Source organism: Microtus oregoni, unplaced genomic scaffold, assembly GCF_018167655.1.
Source record: "Microtus oregoni isolate MIOR12 unplaced genomic scaffold, Mior012 000029F_ref0000214, whole genome shotgun sequence".
Classification (NCBI taxonomy): Eukaryota; Metazoa; Chordata; class Mammalia; order Rodentia; family Cricetidae; genus Microtus; species Microtus oregoni.
The window spans coordinates 10,541,926-10,562,189 of NW_024543088.1; the positions used below are offsets into that span (position 1 = coordinate 10,541,926).

Consider the following 20,264-nt stretch of genomic DNA (forward strand, 5'->3'; position numbering starts at 1 on the left):
CTACTCTGTACATCTTGAAAACTGTCAAACTGACAGCATTATAAAAAATTAGTTAAGGACTAACCCTTGTCATTGTGGCAGTACACAGACCCTGATAGTGCAGTAGTCGCAGTTTCCCAGTTCTGCTCATGATTACTTTGGCACGGTGCTCTGTATGTCAGGTATGGGATGACAGTCCTCTGAGGAAGGCACCTGGGGACTGGAGGGCATCACGAACCACAGATGTGCCTTTGCCCAAGAACTCCAGCATACCCTAGCCATGGAAAGAGTAATTTGCTGGCTGGCTACCTGCTAATGAGTGACCGCAAAACAGGATGGGGGCAGAGGATGCCCACGATGGTTACCCGCGAGGACAGTATGGAAGCGTGGTCAATTCTGGCTGTCTTTCTCTCACTTAGATAAACAGCAGAGGAGAGGCTGGGCCATGGTGAATTTTATTTGAGTGTCATAAACTGAAAAGGAGTAGAAAGATAAATAGGATACTTATGACTACTATGAATAGAAGTCATTCAAAACAGGACTATTCTTCAACAGGCGAAGAAAGTTCTCATTTCTTTTCACATTAAGTAAGCACTGCTTACCATGCACTGGCTAACAGAAACGGCTGCAGCACTGATCAAGATGACAGCAGGGACCCGTCTGGCCATGTGAAAACCTCTGCACAAATGAGGGTGCCACATACAACTTATCCTGGAGAGAGAGCTAATGGTTCCAACCAGAAAGGCATGCTGAGGTTTAACATAGAAGACGCCATTGCATGGAGCACTTAAATCAGGACACTGCAGGCTGCAGATGACTGAGTTACAGGGCTGGGGTCAGGCCCCATGACTCAGGCTCTCTTTACACACTGGGTCAACTGGGTCTAGGCACCGCTCACCCTTAGGGAAGCTGTGGCTATTTTAGGCAGAGACCTACAATCTCGGTCTTGAGTATGATCAATGCCATTTTAGCCATCGGTAGGGAGAATCCAGTGTTTTCATGTATATACTAGCACATTTTTGGTGTTTTCAGTGAAGGATTTTACTTCTTGCCAATAGAGATATTCGTAACTGTCCAAATTCAATCACAATTCATTGAAAGACCCTAACTGTGGGAAGACAGAGAGTAACTAAAATCCAAGTATTAAAAATGATTAACGAGTAGCTTGATTTACAAAAGAATACAGTCATCATGACTGAGTGCTCAGCTAACTACCTGCTAGGTTCTTCTCCAGTCAGTGCCTACACAGCAGACGGACACATCTTCTGAATGCAACGTCTCAGTGGTAACGGAGACAGAACCCCAGCTGCTGTGCTTCACACACCAACTGGGCAAGTGATGAAGACACGGGGCACACCCAGGTAGCAACGGAGTGGAAAGTGAATGGATTTAAAAAGACCCAGAAGAGTAGAAAATTAATTGTAAGATAGATGAAACAGGGCTTAAGCAATTATTGACCTTTAAATCACTCACAAAATGCACTACAATTTTTTATTTAGTTTACAGAAGGAATCTAATAAGTACAGGTTGCAGAAAGAAAAGGTTTAGTACTATTTACATTCATTTTAAAACTCTGTTCTATACAAATTTAATTCTGATCAGTATGAACAATATTTTCGTAGATCTACTGCATATAAAGCCTCTTCATCAACGCATTAACAATGAATAAAGTAACCTGATTGCATTTAAACAAAGATGACCATCGAGACCATTGACACTTAATGCTGCCAAGAGCTAAGAACCCTCATTAAATACAGAACACAACGCAGTCTGCAACTTCATCTTTAAAAAGGCTGGATAAAGTTATTGATATGGAATACTGGTCTATATGCTACACGCCAATCTATATTTGCATTCTACAGTTAGATATTTTATGTTTTTTATTAAATATAATCTACACATATTTGTAATTTCATCCAGGAAGATTTCTTCCCAGTGAAAAAAAATATAAAATCTTTTTTTACAGGTTTAGATGAAATTAGCTCATGCTTTAGTGCTGTGCAAATTGTTTATTTATAGCATATCAATTTTTAAATTATCGGTAAAAATAAGAGTGGTGCTACTAATCATGTATGCCTTAAAAATCAGCTTGTGATCTCAATACAACTGCAAGCACTGATTCCAAATGCAAACTACATAAAGTAACAAAATTAGTATCTGGAGACTGTTTAAAAGGATTCCTCTGTCCTAGTGAGTAAGCATAATGCAGGGCGTGGTTACGGATGAGTGACAGTGGCGGAAGTTTCCAATTTTCTGATATTCAAATACACAATCGGATCTGCTGCTGAGGCTTCCTATCGTTTCTGCGCAGTAACAGCCCCTGAGCGACTGGCCCTCCACATTAAGGCTAGGGACACACTGCTGCCTGGCCTCTGTGCTGTCTGGATGAGCCCCTTGCCAAGAGGACTCAGGGCGCAGGCAGCAGAGGTATCCTCTGCAGAGTGCTGGGGGCAGCAGGCATGGCTTTTCCTTTGCTGCAGTGAGGACAGTCACGCCTATTTGGATATCCTGTGAGGACAGCCACAGTGGCTGACTTTGGTAGACTTCACCCAGCATTTTGGATCCCTTTCCATTTTCCCTGTGCGACTGGCCTGGTGATTAACTTCAGTGATGCTGAGTGACCTCCAATGTGGACTGTCATGGGGTACTTCTGGGCACCACAGGCGCTGGCAGATTCTGCTGATGAGGAAAATAACGATAATCTTTTTTCACTGCAAACTGTACTTGCAACACTTGATTTCTGACTTCTGCGGATGAGCCTTTGTGGCAGCAAGGCGACTTCCCCTGGAGACCACTGTGCATTTCAGACTGCTCAACACAGACGAGAGAGACAGGAATAAAGGACCAGATGAGAGTGTTCTTGCTTCTTTTTACTTTATAAGAAGAGATGACAGAGTTCCCGAGTAATTCAGCCCCATGGATGTGCAGGTGACTGTCCTACAGGTGTGGGACGCTGTTGAATCTCCTCTGTCCCAGCAGCATCAACAGACTGCGGCACATGCTGGCGACACATCACAGGATCACGCAGCAGTTGCTCTCCCCAGTCTTCTCCCGATTCCTCTGGCCTGGGGAAACAAAGGCAGCTTGCTTTAGCCAGCTGGGTCTTGGGTGGAGAGGCAAATGCAGAGGCATAGTCAAAACAGCCTGAGCTTGGCTCAAAGCTTGCTTTATAATACTACAACCCCGTAAATAAGGAATCTTTTCATCTTGGCATGCTTCAAAAACCACCTAGTTACTTGCTCCATAAGCTCAATTCATATACTATGAAAATTTCCTTCTCAGCAGAATGTCTAAGTGGAAGCAGGCATGATGTCTTGATGGCTCAAGTTAGGCATCTTCCAGGGTAGGCTTACCTTGTGAGTTGGGCTCTGGCAGGGTCTCTCTGGCCACCAAATGCATCACTGTTGTTTTGCCAAAAGGAAGTTTTAATGCTATGTAAAAGAAGGGACAAACTGTTACATACACGTCATTCTGTAAAATCACTAGCCAGGGATAAAAGCACTTAGATACGCTACCGGTTTCTGAATGGCTTCAGGTTGTGGCTCCTCCACAAGGAGACATTTCCTCACCCCAGGGGAGTGTACAGTTACAAGTGACTCTCATAGCTTCACCACTGGAAAGACTCAGGAATCTGTCTTATCTGAGAGAAAGCACACACTTCCACCTCTAAACTCACTCACTAGTCTGCCCCTCTTTTCAAGGCATGCTCTATGCAGATCTACCGACTGCTAGCCGTCTGGGCATCGTCCCTGACTCACAGCTGCATGGCTGGCACTTCTCTTCTGCACCCAAATCAACAGCAAACAGGAGGCATAGCTGCTGTCAGCAGAAGGTGAAGGAGAAGCCAGAAACTGGAATGTCCTCCTTCACAGAAGACCTTTCTATAGACAGGGCAACATCCAGAAGATAGCATTTCAACTTTTCCTTTACACACAACCACCAGCATTTCAACTCCGAAGTCACACTGGTAGGAAATGGCTAAGTGCAGAAATCTGCATTTTAATGAGTATCAGTGTTGGAGCTGGACTGGTAACTCAGAGGCAAAAGACTTGAACAGCATGCATTAGGCCCTGCACTCCTAGCCACACAAAAGTAAGTAAGTGAACGAGAATGAAGGAGAGCGCCCCGGTGATGCCCCACTCTCTCTGGTCCCCAGTGACTGTCAGTGTCAGCTGATGATCATCCTCTCAGTGGAGCTATCATCGTGCCTCTCCTTCAGCAGAGTAAAATTCCATGTGATTAACAAGGTTACAACTCAAAAGAAGGGGACTCAGCAATGTTTAAAGAGACCCGATGATCACAGATTTAAACTTGAAATTGAGTGAATCACAGAAATTCACAGAATGACAGAGCCAGCTGTATGGACCTGTAATGTGGGATAACCCCTCTCTACACTGTGAATATGTTTCATTACCACTGGTTAATAAAGAAGCTACTTTGGCCTATGGTATGGCAGAAAGAGAAAGATGCCGGAACCTTACCAGTAAGCCACAGCCTCATGGTGATACACAGACTAATAGAAATGGGTTAATTTAAGATTTAAGAGCTAGCTAGGAATATGCCTAAGCCATATATTTGCCTCAGCCAAATAGTTGTGTAATTAATATAGTTTTTGTGTGATTATCCGGGTCTGGGCATCCGGGAAATGAATGCACAGTCTCCACTTACAGACCTGTAGTCTGACTACTCAAGAGGCTGAGGCAAGAGGCTAAGCTGCACAACACAGTGAAACCAGGTCTTAAAGTGGGTGGGGAGAGGCAAAGAATGAGCAGGCCCAGCCCTCCTCCTATGTCTGCCTGCCCAGAGGGAAGGCTACCCACCTGCTTGGAGCCTCACTAGTTCTCCTCCCCCCACTGCTTGAACAGCACCTACAAGGACTCCAACTCTTCCCATAACTGGGTTGTTCTTTTCTCTGAGCTGTGAGATGGCTCAGCAGGCAAAGGTACCTCAGCAAGAAGACTGCCGACCTGAGTTTGATCCTGAATCCTAGGTAAAGCTGGAGAAGAGAACTAACTTTATCAAGTTTCCCTGTCCTCCATACCCGTACCTTGTCCCCCATTGCAATAAAATAAAAAAATTAAAAATACTGTTATCAAATATTTTTGATTCTATTAAAAAGCCTACAATTACCTCTGCCTTTGATTTGCAGTGTGGCTCTAAATCTACTTCACAAGTTACCGAGCAAGTTCACGCTTTCAGAGCAGCTGTGAAAATACTGGAAAACACCTGCCACTGCTGTACAGGTAACAAAAAAGGAAGCGGAGTGCTAGCATGTGGTCCAAGCAAGCACCCAGCGGCACTGGACCGTGGAGGGCTAGCATCCGGCCTTAGCCAAGTCCCGGGTGACACTGGCCAACCAAGGGCTACTGTACACCACACCACCTGTCTAAATCACGAAGCTGCAAGGCCTTTAATTTGCTTCCAAAAAGACTGGTGGCCACACAATAGTCACAATGAGAAAAGTCATTTTGATGATTATTCTAAAAGAATTTTTAAAAAATAGTTTTAAAACTGTAATTTAATGAAAATGAATGAACCATCTTGATTTTAGCACAAATCCTGTGAACTTTAACCTGACCCTGGGACACTGGGCTGGCGGAAAATGCTTAAGAGACCAATGTTCAGAGGGAGATGAAGACTCACTCATAGTTGAGGTCAATCCAACCAACAATCAGTTTTTTTTTATTTATTAATTTTAATTCAAGGTCTTGTTTGAACCATAGGAATTAAAAAAATAAAAGATGCCCTACCATTAATAGATGCACAAAACACTCAGGAGGCTAACAACTGTCAACTCTCAACAGAGGGCTGTCTAATTAGGCAGAACTACAAACAGAGAAGCAAACCAAAGAAATTCGACGTCTAAATGGTAGTTACTTCTTATAGACTACAGTGGTTTTTGGACCAGATCTAACCCTGTCACAAACTAGGCTACGTGTGAGCCTAGACTCAGAAGTAGTCCACTAACGTGCCACTGTCAGTCACTGAAGTCATCAGCTCTAACCCTCAAGTCTTTACAGCGGACTTTATCGTCCCATGTAACAGAGCAAACTGAAGAGGGGGCAGGTAGGTGTCTGGTCATATTCAATGCTGTCGAGGTTTATGAGTGCAGATGCATAAAAAAGCTCAACAAACACACAGTAACCAAATGAATAAGAACAATCTCCCTGAGGAAGAAGAGAGTGCAGCTCTCAAGTTAGGCTTAGGGGACAAAGTGCCTGTATTGAAGTGAGGATCACTGTGTCCATGGCAGCTACTGACTTTATCCCCACACAACAAGCAATTTCCCAATTCACATGAAAAGCTGCTGTCCTAAGTGTGTCCTGGTCTGTGATGGGTTTTAGCTTAGGAGCATCACATCCAGACTATATCATCCGGCAGCTCAACGGAATCCACCTGTAACACAGTAAGTCTGCACACTAGCAGGCAGGGCTCATCTCACAGGGAGAAGGCGCACTCAAAGCAGGGGACTTCAGATTGATTCTCAAGTCATCTTTTAGTAAACGCAAAGGCACAGTCATTCAAAATAAACAAGGGCAGGAGAGGACGTCAATTACCTCCTAACGTGACGTTTCCGTGTAGAAATCTGCCTTGGTAGATGAGTCGCAGGATGTTCGGGCTGCTCACCTGTTCTTCTTCCCAGTCTGAAAGAGACGAACTGGTTAGGGGCCCGCAGCACAGCAGGGGCTGTGCACTGTTACATTCCATGGCCCAGAGTGTCCACCGCCCAGGCACTGCAGTCAGAGTGCCAGCTTGTAGGCTGAAGTTAGACAATGAGCTGGGGAAAATCTTGTCTTAGTTAAAGGGATCTATCATTTGAAAATCGATTTCCGTTATCAGTAATTAATAAGAGTGTTACAATGTTTCAGTGTTTGGACCTGCTGAAACGCAGGCTCAAGGGCAGTAACAAGTTCCTCAAAGACTTTCTTAGGGCTCCTTATGTTAGGTGCTGAGGGATGTATTGTCATGTTGTCTTTGCCAACTGACCAACATGACATGGAAGCTGGGACAAACTGCTACCACTGGTAGTATGGGTGGCCCAGTAGCTACTGCAGACTACCATCTGAAGACCTCAGTTCACAGAGACTGCTGCTCAGGCAGGATATGCTTTCAATGGCAGTTCCCATCAGCTTGCTGCTGCAACAACTGAAGCTCTGCGTTTAGTTAAGATTTGTGAATTCCTATTTACGTTTCTCAGTAACTCTAGGTTTTGCTTTCAGTAGGAGATAATGGAAACAAAGACACAATCTAGTGTAATGGAAAGGAAGGGAGGCAAGCGTCTACCATGATTTTGTTTTGTTGAGTGTTCAAAACAACTTATGTGCATGCACTTGACAACATCACCTTGATCCAGGAACTCAAGCATAAGAGAATAACTCTTACTCATTTCCAGCACCTGTGCTATGCCTGTCCTCTTCTAGGCCCCCTCTTTTCCTGGGAATTCTGACTGCACTGGATCCTCTAGATAAGATCAGGTGATCCACTTTGCTTCAGTATGAATTACTCTGCATGCACTGCCTTTAAAACCATTGTTTACAGAGTATGTATGGCCAAGCATTCCTTTGTTATACAGACTAGTGACAGTAACTTTAATCCATACAGAAAAGAGGCTAGAATTGATTTTGCTAAACATATTATACAGACTCGGTTTGGTGGCACATGCTTGCAATCCCAGATACTGGAGAGGTTAAAGCAGGAGGATTCCAAGTTTGAGGGCAACCTAGGGAATTTAGCAAGACTTTCTAAAAAAGGGAGCAAGGGATACCACTTGGTAATAGGGTACTTGCCTAGCATGCACAAGGTCCTGGGTTCAATCTTTTGTACTGGAAACAGTTAAATGAGATGGGCTAAATCAGTGGTACCAGATGGCACATATATCATGGAAACCGTTATGGGCAAACTCTAAGGACTTACTGAAGGCAGAGCATCACTAGACAGGGAGGAGCTACCACAGACACTCCCCCAAAGTGTTCACTGTGGTGGAGCTGAAAGCAGAATGCAGAGATTTCGCTCTTTCTGGACTTTGTTCACAGAAGGCATGCAACATGAACTGCAGGTCAGCTTTGTTTCAAGTTTGTTTCAAGCTTCTTTTTCAACAGGCCCCACATAAAGGAGCCCACGGGGCCCACTCTGCTGCCATGGTAAAGAGTCTCTTTCCTTCTGTGTTTTGGTATGAAGTTGATGCACATGGAGGTGGATGTGCACTGAACCATCTGCTGGCACTAAGGCAAACACGGCCTCTGTAGCCCTTGCTCCTTCACTGCTTTGTGGTGAGAAAGGCAAAATCTAGGGGAGTGGCTCCGTCAAGAATCAGATTATGTCCTCAGTACTTCCTCAAAACGTGTCAAGCAAGTTGGGGACAAAGAACCAAGCAGCCAGCACTCACCCATGGGCCAGTTGTCATACACATGCTTCGCAATGTCAGAGGCAGAGTCGTTTGGGGAGAAGAGGAACTCCTTCGTCTTTCCACTCACCAAGATGAGGCGCAAATTAATCTGAAAGTAGACAGCGATGCTCTGAATAGACATCTCAACTTGAAAACAGGATGGTTTGTACAGGTTTTCACTGACACAACATTCTGAGTTGTTGCCAGTGCCATTTTGGGTTTTTTATTTCAATTTTTAATTATTATTTAAGTCATCAGACAGAGTCAGAGTTTCATTATGGCATTTTTCATAATACGTCATTATACTTTTTATTCTTCTTCTGCCTCCTGCTGAAATGTCCCTGCCCCGCCTCCTGCCATCCCCTGAAACTCTAATAGGTCTCCTTCCTCTCCAAAAGTCCCACCCCCTTCTACTTTCATGTCATATTACTTACATAAATTCTTTCAGAGTAGTTCTTATAACGGGAATTGGTATATAACTTTTACTTCTTGTTATTTACAATGAGCATGCCACAGGTACAATTGTGAGTAAAAGAAAACCAAAGTCAAGGGTCCTAGGGAGATGGCCTGGTTGCTGCAAAAGCGTAAGGACCTAGATTCAGATCCTGGGCTGCTGTCCAGCTAGTCTAAGCTAATGGTGAGTCAGAGCTCAGTGAAAGACTGTCTGAAAAAATAAGGGAGTAGGATGGAGGAAGCCACTTGACACTGACCTCTGGGGCCTTGGCAAGCACACAGGTGCATGTACACTCATACACATGTACACGCGAAGAAAACCAAAGCCATTATGCTTCCGAATATATAACAACGTCCGCAACTAAACTGCAGATTATGACTGCTATTATAGAATTTGCTTTAATTCATAACTTAATTAAAAAAAAACCATCAGCCTTAGAGGGCCTGTTGCTAAACATGAAAGCAAACAAGAAGAATCCAACAATTTTGTTCTGCATCTCTTGGATTTTGTCAAAAGCCAATACGTATTCCAACTAAGCAAATATTCTAAAAAGTTCACTATTTTACTGCTATTGTTAAATTCACTGTATCTACTCGTTTCCCTATAAGACACAGATATAGGTATGGTTTCCTACATCTTCCTGTCTCTATTTTAAAGACTTTAGTGGGGCTGGAGATAAGCTAAGCAGTTAAAAGCACATACTGCTCTTGCAGAGGACCCAGGTTTGAATCCTGATATCCATGAGAGATGACTCAGAGTTGACTGTGACTCTAACTCCAGGGATTTCAATGCCTTCTTCTGGACATGGATGGACACACACACACACACACACACACACACACACACACTTTTTCTTGTTTTAAAAAGGCCTTACTAAAAAGTTAGGTCTGGTCCCAAGCTGAACATTAGACATTCTAGTCTGGCTTCTTTACATATGACCAGAGAATGTTGCTGGATCAAGACAACTGTGACAAGGCCCAGGTTACCTTCTCTCCTCTTCAGTTACTAATATGTACTTTTTTAAAAATTAAGGCAAACAGAAATTCTCTAGGTCCTGGAGTCAATATAAGCGGATCAGCACTACCACAGTACTGCACTCCTGCTTTCCCCTTTAAATCAGTCACGGCAACACCACCTCTGGTACCTAACCACACCGAAAATATGCTGAAAATTGTAGAATATCTACCCTTGAGAATGGATACTCACCAACAATGCCGAATCAACTGGTTTCTTAGACAGAGTGGACTTAGGCTCTGAATTAGAATTTGTACTCTAACTGTATGGAAACTCAACAGAAGAGAAAAAGGAACTCTAAGAGAAAAAGGAAATCTATGGTACAGTGAGAAGCTTTCAATATATCAGTAAGAATTTAGAGCTACTTTAAAAATGAATTCAGACTAAAAATCTTAATATAGGAAAAGAAATGAGTTGCACTATTGTAAAGAAGCTCATGCTGAACATCCCTCCCCTAAACCTGAACCTTTCTGAATACATTTCAGACTGTGGATGCTCAGCTTAGGGATATTCAACAAGTCAAATCTCAGGCATGCTTCAAACTCTAAACTACCTCTAGCCCCAACTATTCAAATAAGGGTCTTCTCAACCTGTGCAATGCAGAAATTGTCTCACTGGAGCAAGCTCAGGTGGCCATCTACAAGACTTAAACTGTTGGTTAATCCCCGGTATTTTCCTAAGAAGACATTCTTCTTGAGACTGGAAAAGTAAAAAGCTATCACTGCCCCCCACCCCCCCACACACTGAGGGGGCTGTTAAAAGGTAGAGGGGACACATACACATGGGAAATCTATGTCTTCCTCTTAATTTTGCTGTCAACTCAAACTGCTCTTTAGTGTTTTGTTTTGATTTTTTAAAGAGCTATGCATATGAATATAGAAATGTAACATTTTAACAGCAAGTTATAAAATATTTCTGGTGTCCTCTCAAGATTCTTCACCAAGCCTAAATTAAACATTTTGGCTGAAGAAACCACAACACGCACATGTGCACCTTACTCTACAAATACACACTATGTTCTCAGCATTTCCCATTTAAAACTTGCACCATCATGAACCAATAAGCTGATAATATACTTTTTCACAGATCACAACTGTCTATTATCTACTCACAATACTAGAATCTTCTGCCCTTTACATGTGTTTGGTACCATCTTAAAAGAATTACTTCTCCTGGATATTTATGGGTGGACACACATCTTTGGTTACACGGCCCTACTCACCCTCCTTACCTGTCTAGGCCATCATCATACCTTTAGTATCCTGCTTTGCTTTAGAAAACACCTAAAACTAGAGGAGTCTGAAAGTGGCTAGGGAAAACTATACAAGTATGGTTTTTCAATCTTGGAGAAGAGAAGCAAGAGAATATGACAACTCCAAGGCCAGGAATTTATCAGTCTCACAGTTATAAGCAGCTAAACCTGATGGAGGCTGTGTCAAGGAAATTAGAAACAAAAATGGTAACATCACATGGAAGCACTGGGAGGCATAAAGTAACTCGCTGCCTGAAGCACCTGCGGTGCCTGGTACCTGTGGGTGCCTAGCCAGTTGGCTTTAAGGATCCCCACAGAGATGCAAACTGGAAAGATCATAAGGAAGGCATAAAGGAAGCCACACCTCAGAATTCCTGATACCAGAGCACACAGGGGTGAGTAATAACTTCTGGGTAGTGCTCGGGATGCATGGGTACTCCTCAGAGTTTGTGACATGCCAGTCAGACTACATGCTGTCACTGAATGAATATTCTGCAAAGTAAATCCATTTCTATGCTACCATGTAATGCTACGTATTTGACCTAGCTTCTAAATGAAGACAAAATGATTTATTAATATAGCCAACTTGGTCCCACACCAGAAGTGTAACCTGCCTCGTACATGGCCAGATAGTCTGGGGTTGTTAACACCGACAGAGGAAAAAACTGAATTCCAACCACTCAGATGAGCACAGCACACAGGCTGGCCAGCAATTAACCGTTCCTGTACTGTAATAAGAATCTACTCAGGAACAACCACCCCTTGGAGGTAATAGAGTCCTCCACATGGCAACAGGGTAAAGACTCTTCTCTAAAGCTCATGCACAACACACTTTGTGCACATGTCAAATAAATGGTTATCGGGACAAAATGACTTGGTATGAATGGAGCAGAATGTACCAGAAATCTCAAGAGGTGGCATTCAGAGCTTCCAGATGAACTACATGCTGAAAAACTACATCTGAGGAAAAGCAAGGCAAGATGACTGTGACTACTGGTGACTGTTCACGGTCCACAGCCACTGACTACAGGGCCAATGGAACAAGAGGCCCCAGACTTTCAAACCACCATCCCTCTCTGAGATAACATAAATTTGGAGACATCTCATTTAAAGCTTAATCACATAATTTGTTTAAAATGATCAGGATAGAAAAATTAAGCGAGTCAAAGAATGGAAGACAGACCTGACTAGAGAGAGGACCAATGGAAATGAGACAGTTATGGAGGTAGACAATCCCCTTTAAGAGGAAGCAGAAAAGGAACTCACACTTCCTGATTGAAAGCCTGAAGGGGTAAGCAGTAAGGCCTGGGCTATGTCCCCAAGTTTCCCTGGGGAACAAGATTAGGAGAAGCACAGCTGCCTCCATGCTGTGGGTCTCCAGATCCCATGTGCCCTACCCTGCCACTATTCTTTGATAAATGGCCATGGCCAAGTGGTGAGTGGAAAGAACCCTAGATGACCTCTTAGCAAGTCACTTTTAAAGGCACTCAGCACAGCTCAGGGGAATTCTGCTGGGTGAGGGGAGGACCCTACAGGTCTACACTGTGTGAGTTCACTTACAACCTCTTCTACTGACAGAACTGGAAGAGGAGAGCAGGCCAGCCTTGGGGAGGAATGAGGAGAGAGCTGTATCTATGGAAGTGGGCAGAGGGAGCTCTAGGTCATGATGTGCCAGCGTCCCAGAAATGACATGTGAGACCGCTACACAGAACTAAATACACTCATCTACCGCACCTCCGTGACGTAGCAGGTCTGAACACCCATGAATCTTACCAATATCTGATTCCAGTTGTGATGTCATAGTTATGAAAGGGTTACCATTAGGGACACCCAGGATTTGTTATTTCTTACATGTGTGTGTAAGTTTTAAATTATTTCAAAATAAAACGCTTCTTCTTCACTTAGGTACTCCAGTGGTACCTACAGTTAGTCTTGCCTACCATTGGGGGAGAGAGAGAGGCAAGTCGAGACTAGCCTGGGTGATATCTCAAGGTGGTGGGGAAGAGACAGAAATCTTTAATAAATAAATAAATAAATAAATAAATAAATAAATAATAAAAAAAATCAAACAACAAATAATGCAAGTACCCAACTTCTTAAATATGTACATATGTACATATATAAATATGTAATTATATGTACGTGAGTGTCTATGTGGGTGTGTGCACATGAGTGCTGGTGCCCATGGAGGACAGAGACATCAGATATCCTGGTGCTGGAGTTACAGCAGCTGTGATGCAACTGGTATGTGTGCCAGGGACCCAACAGACATCCTCTTCAAGAGTGGTACAAGTGCTTACACACTGGGCCATCTCTCCAGCCCCTGATGTCATAGCCATGAAGACAAGAAACACACCAAGGAGTGAAGAGAGGAAGGAGATCTGTCCAGGACGTAAAAGTAGAACTGCTCACTAAGGATTGGTTGAGTGAGCTTTAATAGGAACCAAAGAGGAGGCATTCATAGGTTGAGTCCAAAGTAGAGCACAGCACAGAAAAGCCTACAGTGTGCCACTTACTGGGACATTTCATATTGTATTTAACCACCCCACCTTGCCCACTGCCAAAGCAGAGAGAGACCACAGCCCCACTTCACAGCTATGGGAGGGCTGGAGGCAGTGCCTCACAGTGCTTGGTCCCCAGGGCCCTGCTTTTTATTCTTCCACAATCATTCTGCCTGTTTAAAGCACAGGCATCTTCACTCGGTCCCTGAAAGCGCCAAGGTCCTACTTTCTTCAAAGCCTCTGCACAGGTTGTCCTTTACCTGGGATGCTCAGCATTTCCCATCCCAAGGGCACACCTAAATATCAGTGCACAGCTCTGCCAGACTCCAATGCCTACGACCAAACTGCTTCTGTGTGCTTCAGAGGGGAGGGCATAATAAGTAACCCAGTCTCAAAACGTATAATCACTGCAGATGAAATACTAAAACCGTGTTATGGAAAAGAATTTCAAGGAGGAAATGGAGAAGCCCAGTAAGTGTTTATATTCCCCATTGAAAAGCAGCAGCAAAAATATTTGTACAGTTTATTTACTCATGACATCTATGAATGTATTTAAGCTATATATAATACACCCGAGTTCCGGCCTGTGACCTCACTGACCTTCTGGTAGACTAAAGCCCAGAGTCATGACTAACCACACTGACACCTGCTGATTGGATTTTCTCAACACTGTTAGCACCTTAGGTGACATAGATTCTAATCATACGTTGCATATTAAGCCACTCAGTGAGGTACCCTGTTTTATATTCTAGAAACATCTGCCTAATGTAAGTGGAGATAAAAGATCAGAAAGGTCTTTAACAAGTTCTTCTAGAACAATGGTTCTCAACCTGTGGATCATGACCTCCTCAGAGTGGCATATCAGATATTTTGCATATCAGATATTCACATTACAATTCATAACAGTAGCAAAATTATAGTGAAGAAGTAGGAAAAAAATAATTCTATGGTTGGAGGTCCCAACATGAGGAACTATATTAAAGGGCTGTAGCGTTAGGAAGGTGGAGAACTATGTTCTAGAAAGTTTTATATCTCCCCATTTCCTTGGAGTGTGTACTTCCAGAATCACATTCCAAACAGTATTTTATATTTCCTGAATTGTTCAACTATTTATTGATTTATAAAAATTCCAATCACAACACAAACAAGAAGCTATGAAGCCGTGAAGATGAACTGATGGTAACAGTGGCTAGCTTACTTGCTTTAATATGTAGATTTATTTTTCTTTCACCAGAATAAAGAAAAGAGGTTTTTATATGTACAGTTTAGACTTTATATATGCAGTACAAAATAAAGTATCTAATGTGTTACATAGTAAGTACTAATTAGCTATCAACATAGATTACTGAACATTGTAATAACCATATTCAGCCTAGCAAGTCACTAAACATTACTACAAAATACTCTTCTTTTAAGTACTTTATAATGTACATTTATTTTTGAAATAAGTTTGGGGAACTCTGGTAAAATTAAAATTCTATGAGAAGATTAACAGTGCATAAGCCTTGGGTATTCGTGTGTGTGTGTGTGTGTGTGTGTGTGTGTGTGTGTGTGTGTGAGGGGGGGGAGGGAGAGGGGGTAGAGGGAGAGAGCACATACTGGGATATGTACACTATGTGAAGATGGAATGCTGTGATTGGTTTAATAAAAAGTGGAATGGCCAATAGCTAGGCAGAAGGTATAGGTAGGACTTCCAGATAGAGAGAGGAAGTAGGAAATATACAAGGTGTGCAAGGGAGATGCCAGAAGATGCAGACCAGGCAGGATGTGCAGGAGGAATGGTAAGAGCCATGAGCCACACGGCAGAATGTAGATTAATATAAATGGACTAAATTAAGTTACAAGAGCTACTTAGGTGTCAAGCTTAGGCTATAGGCCAAACTTTCATAATTAATAGGACGTTTCCGTGTCATTATTTGGGAGCTGGCAGGACAGGGAAATACAATACAATCTGCCCCCTTTTATAGGTCAGGTCTCATTGGCCTGGCACTTTCAGGGTAGGTTGGGCTGCCTGGCCAGCTAGCAGGCCTGCCTGTCTACAACTCCCCAGGGCTGGGAGTGTGTCAAACAGCCTAACTTCTTATGCTTCCTTTTACAAGTATTTTATATCTCTTCTAGCCTCAATGCTTGAAAAGTCTTGCAAATTACTGCTGGAAATGTAAAATTTAAAAGTTCCCAATGTTATAAACTTATAAAATATGTTTCTGAAATCAAGTTCTGGTTCTGCAGTGTGTTAAAGCCTGACTACAGGCTGTTCCTTTAAAATCTGCCCACAGGACACCAAGTAGTTGCTTCAAACTGATTTTAATATGCACGGCTCTTACATATACTGTCAACTGAGGAAGAGATGTGAGAGACACTTACCTGCTCTGGGAGGGACATATAAGGAAACCTTTGTCCTAAACAGGATTCTTATATCCCACAGTTCACTAGAGAACACTGTATATGCAGGACAGCTGTCCCTGACAACTAGGTACTGAAGATACTAAGTAAAGGTAGGAGGGAGGGAGTTGGCAAAAATACGGTAGTAGAGACCCCCTGGGGACAAAAAAGGCTTTCCCCCTGTCATACACTGTCATGTACTTCAGTAGGGGACAACTCTCTTTCTCCTGCCTGCCTCCTCTTAGAGAAACACAGCAGTCCATTTTTTTGTGTAAGCTGGTCTGAAATCACAGGAAAGGAAATCAAATACTGTCAACTGGCACTGAGGTTTTCCTTATGTAGTCCCCAAATGATTCTAGCAGGTTGTATTGGTGTACTTTTTCCAGTCCATCTCCAGCCACCTAGTCACACAAGGTAAATCCTGGCATGACATGGGGGAGAGCTCTCAGGAACCAGTCTTAAATTTGTCTTGGTTTTGTTCCATCATCAGGTCTTCTACACCATTCCCTTCAGGGTATCTGTCCTTTTGTCTCTGTCTCTTCCAACATACTCAGATCAACACCAAGCTTGCAGTGCTACATCAGATCGGACAATAAGGGAACTAAGAGGCCATCCATCAACAGCAAAGCATAATGAGGACCCCAGGTTTCTCCTAGATGAGGGTTTGCTCCAGTGCTCCTTAACTACAGCCAAGCCTCTCCCCATCCCCTAGGACTTCCTCAATACCTGACCTCAGTCTTCAGTCACACAGAGGGCTTACTTTTTTCTAAGAAAACAAGTTCCGAAGCAAAAACAAACAAAAAAACAAACCTCTTTAATTTGTGACATACAAACTACAATCTAGTCTTGCATTTCTCTGAACCATGAAACTTCAAAGGAATAAATTCTGAGAGAAAAAGGATTATTTACTGTAAAAGGGGTTTAGAAATGTACTCCCTTAAAAATCATTAACAAAGTTCCAAGCTTTGGTGCTAAAGTGTATGAGGAAGACAGGAGAAATTCACAAAAATGAGTATCAGAAAGGGTTTATTATCTAGAAAAAAGTAAGTTTAGGTTTTTGGTTTGTTTGTTTGTTTAGTACTATCAGTTTTGAAAACTCAGTCTTAAAAATTTGTTTCTGGTAGCACTAAGCATAATTATCATCTATACCATGGATTTTGGAGATGAAGCGCCTTTGACCACACTGTTTCTTGACTAAATCTTGCTATTAGATCAAAATAGGGGGAAATGCATTTTAAATAATCCATACAGTCATTGCCTGAAAAGAGAAGGCATTTTTAAAAGTAAATAAATAAATAAATAAATAAATAAATAAATAAATAAGACAGAATTTCTGTCTTGGAAGTCACTCTGTAGGCTGGGTTAATCTGGAATTTAGAGATCACTGCCTCTGCCTCCCAAATGCTGGAGTTAAAGGCATATACCACCACCACAGGTTTTGACTGGGCAGGTGAATCAATAACAGCCCAGGGATGTCAGCTTACAGCCAGATTCAGTGTCAACAATTCAATGACATACGCCTTATATATAAGAAAGTAATCTACTAGAAATCACTAAGAAAGTAACGTTTTCTACTACTTTGCTATTAAGCATGACTAGGTAAAAAGAAATTCACTATTCTACACGCATTCTAGGATGCAAACTCTGACAAAGACCACAGTGATAATAGAAGACAGTTGCTCTTGAGAAGTTTAAAAACCATCTAATTCTTTACATTACATCTGTCAACTTATTATTCCAAAGTGCTAGCAAGCACTCCTATTTATGAAGATGTTCTGTCCGACTATGAAGAAAGCAATTGTTTCACGCTGCCTGCGCTCTGCAGTCCTATTCAGCTTACACGAACAATTTGCATCGACCTGTGACTAGTGATACTGTCACTTAGTGGTGCCCCAGATAGCTATGACCTCATGGGCTCTTAATATTGAGGCTCTTATTTATTAATTAATGTCTCTGGAACATTCATGAATTCTATCTTTAATACAATGGTGTTTTATTTATTATCATTAATTAAAATTTAAAATCCAAATATACTCAGGGTACGTATAACAAATTATTCAACAGGAAGGCTCATAAGACACAAACAAGGACAGAAACAACTGAACAATGGATGCATCAATGTCACTATGTAATATTAAATACAATCATTGGGAAAAATACAGCATAAAACTGTGCTTCTGTGGGAGCTTCCTGAGCTAAGAGAGTTGCCCAGCATGAACACTGTGCCAGTCAGCGGAGGTGACTGCTTTAGACTACTACTTAAAGATCCCTGAATCATAAACTATACTTGCGGTCACGTGGTAATAGCACACACCTTTAATCCCAGCACTCAGGAGACAGAGGCAGGTGGATCTCTGTGAATTTGAGGTCAGCTTGGTCTACAAGTGAGTTCCAGGATAGCCTGTTACACACAGAAACCCTGTCTTGAAAAACAAAACAAAACAAAAAGTCATTCTTGCTACAGACAAATTCAGTAGCACTGAAAAGCATTCATCCTAAGGTAGAGCTGAATGGAGGCAGCAGGTTTGTTTCCAGGAGAGTCTTTCAGAGTACTGTTCCTCCATCTGTAAAAGTCAGACTTTCTATAATGAAGGCTAAAAGTAAGACATGAAGACACTTCTCCAAGTGAAAAGAAACAGGGAGACCCTCCCTGACTGACCCCTTAAGTTGCTGACAACTGAGGCCAGTAATTCCAGTTGAACCACTCCATATAAGAGCAGGATGGTGAGGCAGTGGTTTGCCCTCTGACTAAGATGGAACAACAGCACAGTTAGAAATCTGCCCCCCCCCCCACTCCCAACCCAGAAGTGCAAGAGCAAAAGGGTATGTATGTGCACTGTGAGAATAGAGTCCGCCTGCATTGGCTTCAGAATAATCACAACTCTCTTAAAGTCGTGTATAACCCTTTGTGGATCATGTTGGTATCTTCAAATCACATTTGTAAGTGAATAACTTGTCCCAAACTGCTTCAAAGTCTCTAGCAAGGATGTACCATCAGTATCTAGGATCACTTCTGTACATTTTGTGAGTGATACTAAGTAGGAAAGGTGTCTGTTTCTAAAAGAAATAGCTTTAACACTTTAATTCAAAAGAAATGAGTTGTTTCCTAGCTCTTACAACAGCCAAGCAAAGACCAAAGACGGAAGAACCAAAGACACTGCAAATGGAGGTGCACGGCAGAACTGGCCCAGGAGAGGCAACAGGAGAAATGGGGCTCAAGGCTGCCTCTGTGCAGAGAAAATGTCACTTCCAAGTCTCTCTTAATTTTGGTTCTTTAAATTAAAACCTGACTTACAGAAGAAAAGTTATAAATTGTGACGTAGTCCTCGTCTTAAAGTGAGCTCTAAGTTTATTCCAGTCTGTGTATGTTATCACTGATCGGAGCTTTGATTAGCTAGTCATACCTCCATGAACAGGACCAACTATAGACCAGAAATATTCAGAAAAAACTGCATCTGTATTAAATACGCAGGCATTTTCCCTTGTCATTACTCCCTAAACAATAGAACACAGCAGTTATTCATACATTTCCCATCAGCTGTTGTAAGCATCTACTGGGGATTCCACTGCATGGAGAATGTGTTAGGTTATACACGAGTACCACCATTTCATAGGGGTCATCAGATTTTCAGGGTCCCTCAGGGGTCCAGAAACTTCCCCTCCTACACCAAAGTACTGAGACTTTAAATTACAATTATAAACTGAGATTCTATTTCCTTTTCAGATATTTTAATGATCTGACCAAATTTTCCCAAATACCTGAAGATTCTTTCCAATGTAATAAACTAAATTTAAGAGCAAAGGAGGTCTTAAATTTTAGTGAACACAACACTGAAATCATACTGAAAAGATCAGTAGTTGTACTGCCTAGCTTCATATCAACTTGATGCAAACTCAAGTCATCAGAGAAGAGGGCGCTTCAATGAGAAAATGCATCTATAAATTCAGGCTGCAGGCAAGCCTGTAGGACATTTTCTTAATTAGTGATATATGGGGGAGGGTCCAGCGCATTGTGAATGGTGCCATCCCTGGACTTGGTGGTGCTGGGTTCTATAAGAAAGCAGGCTAAAGAAGCCATGAGGAGCAAGCTAGTAAACAGCAGCCCTCCATGGCCTCTGCATCAGCCCCTGCCTCCTGCTCTCACTGCTTTTGATGATGAACTATTTTATATGGAACTGTGAATGAAATAAATCATTGCCTCTCCAACTTGCTTTTGGTCATGGTGTTTCATCACAATAGTAACTCTAAGACAGTCCAATGCTAGTTTAACATTGCAAGTACACAGAGCAGGAAGCA

General features: G+C 42.4%; 1 protein-coding gene across 1 annotated transcript in view; it reads right to left on the reverse strand.

Annotated features, from left to right (window-relative positions):
* Nucleotides 1–1,456: 1,456 nt before the first annotated feature.
* Ubl3 (ubiquitin like 3) overlaps nucleotides 1,457–20,264 on the reverse strand; it is a 41,055-nt gene continuing 22,247 nt past the window's right edge. The window contains exons 2-5 of the mRNA XM_041678183.1: nucleotides 8,366–8,474; nucleotides 6,537–6,623; nucleotides 3,333–3,410; nucleotides 1,457–3,044 (exon numbers count right to left, since the gene is read on the reverse strand). Of these exons, the coding sequence (XP_041534117.1) occupies nucleotides 2,992–3,044; nucleotides 3,333–3,410; nucleotides 6,537–6,623; nucleotides 8,366–8,474 (327 nt within the window). The 3' untranslated portion in view covers nucleotides 1,457–2,991. The remainder of the gene's footprint in view (nucleotides 3,045–3,332; nucleotides 3,411–6,536; nucleotides 6,624–8,365; nucleotides 8,475–20,264) is intronic.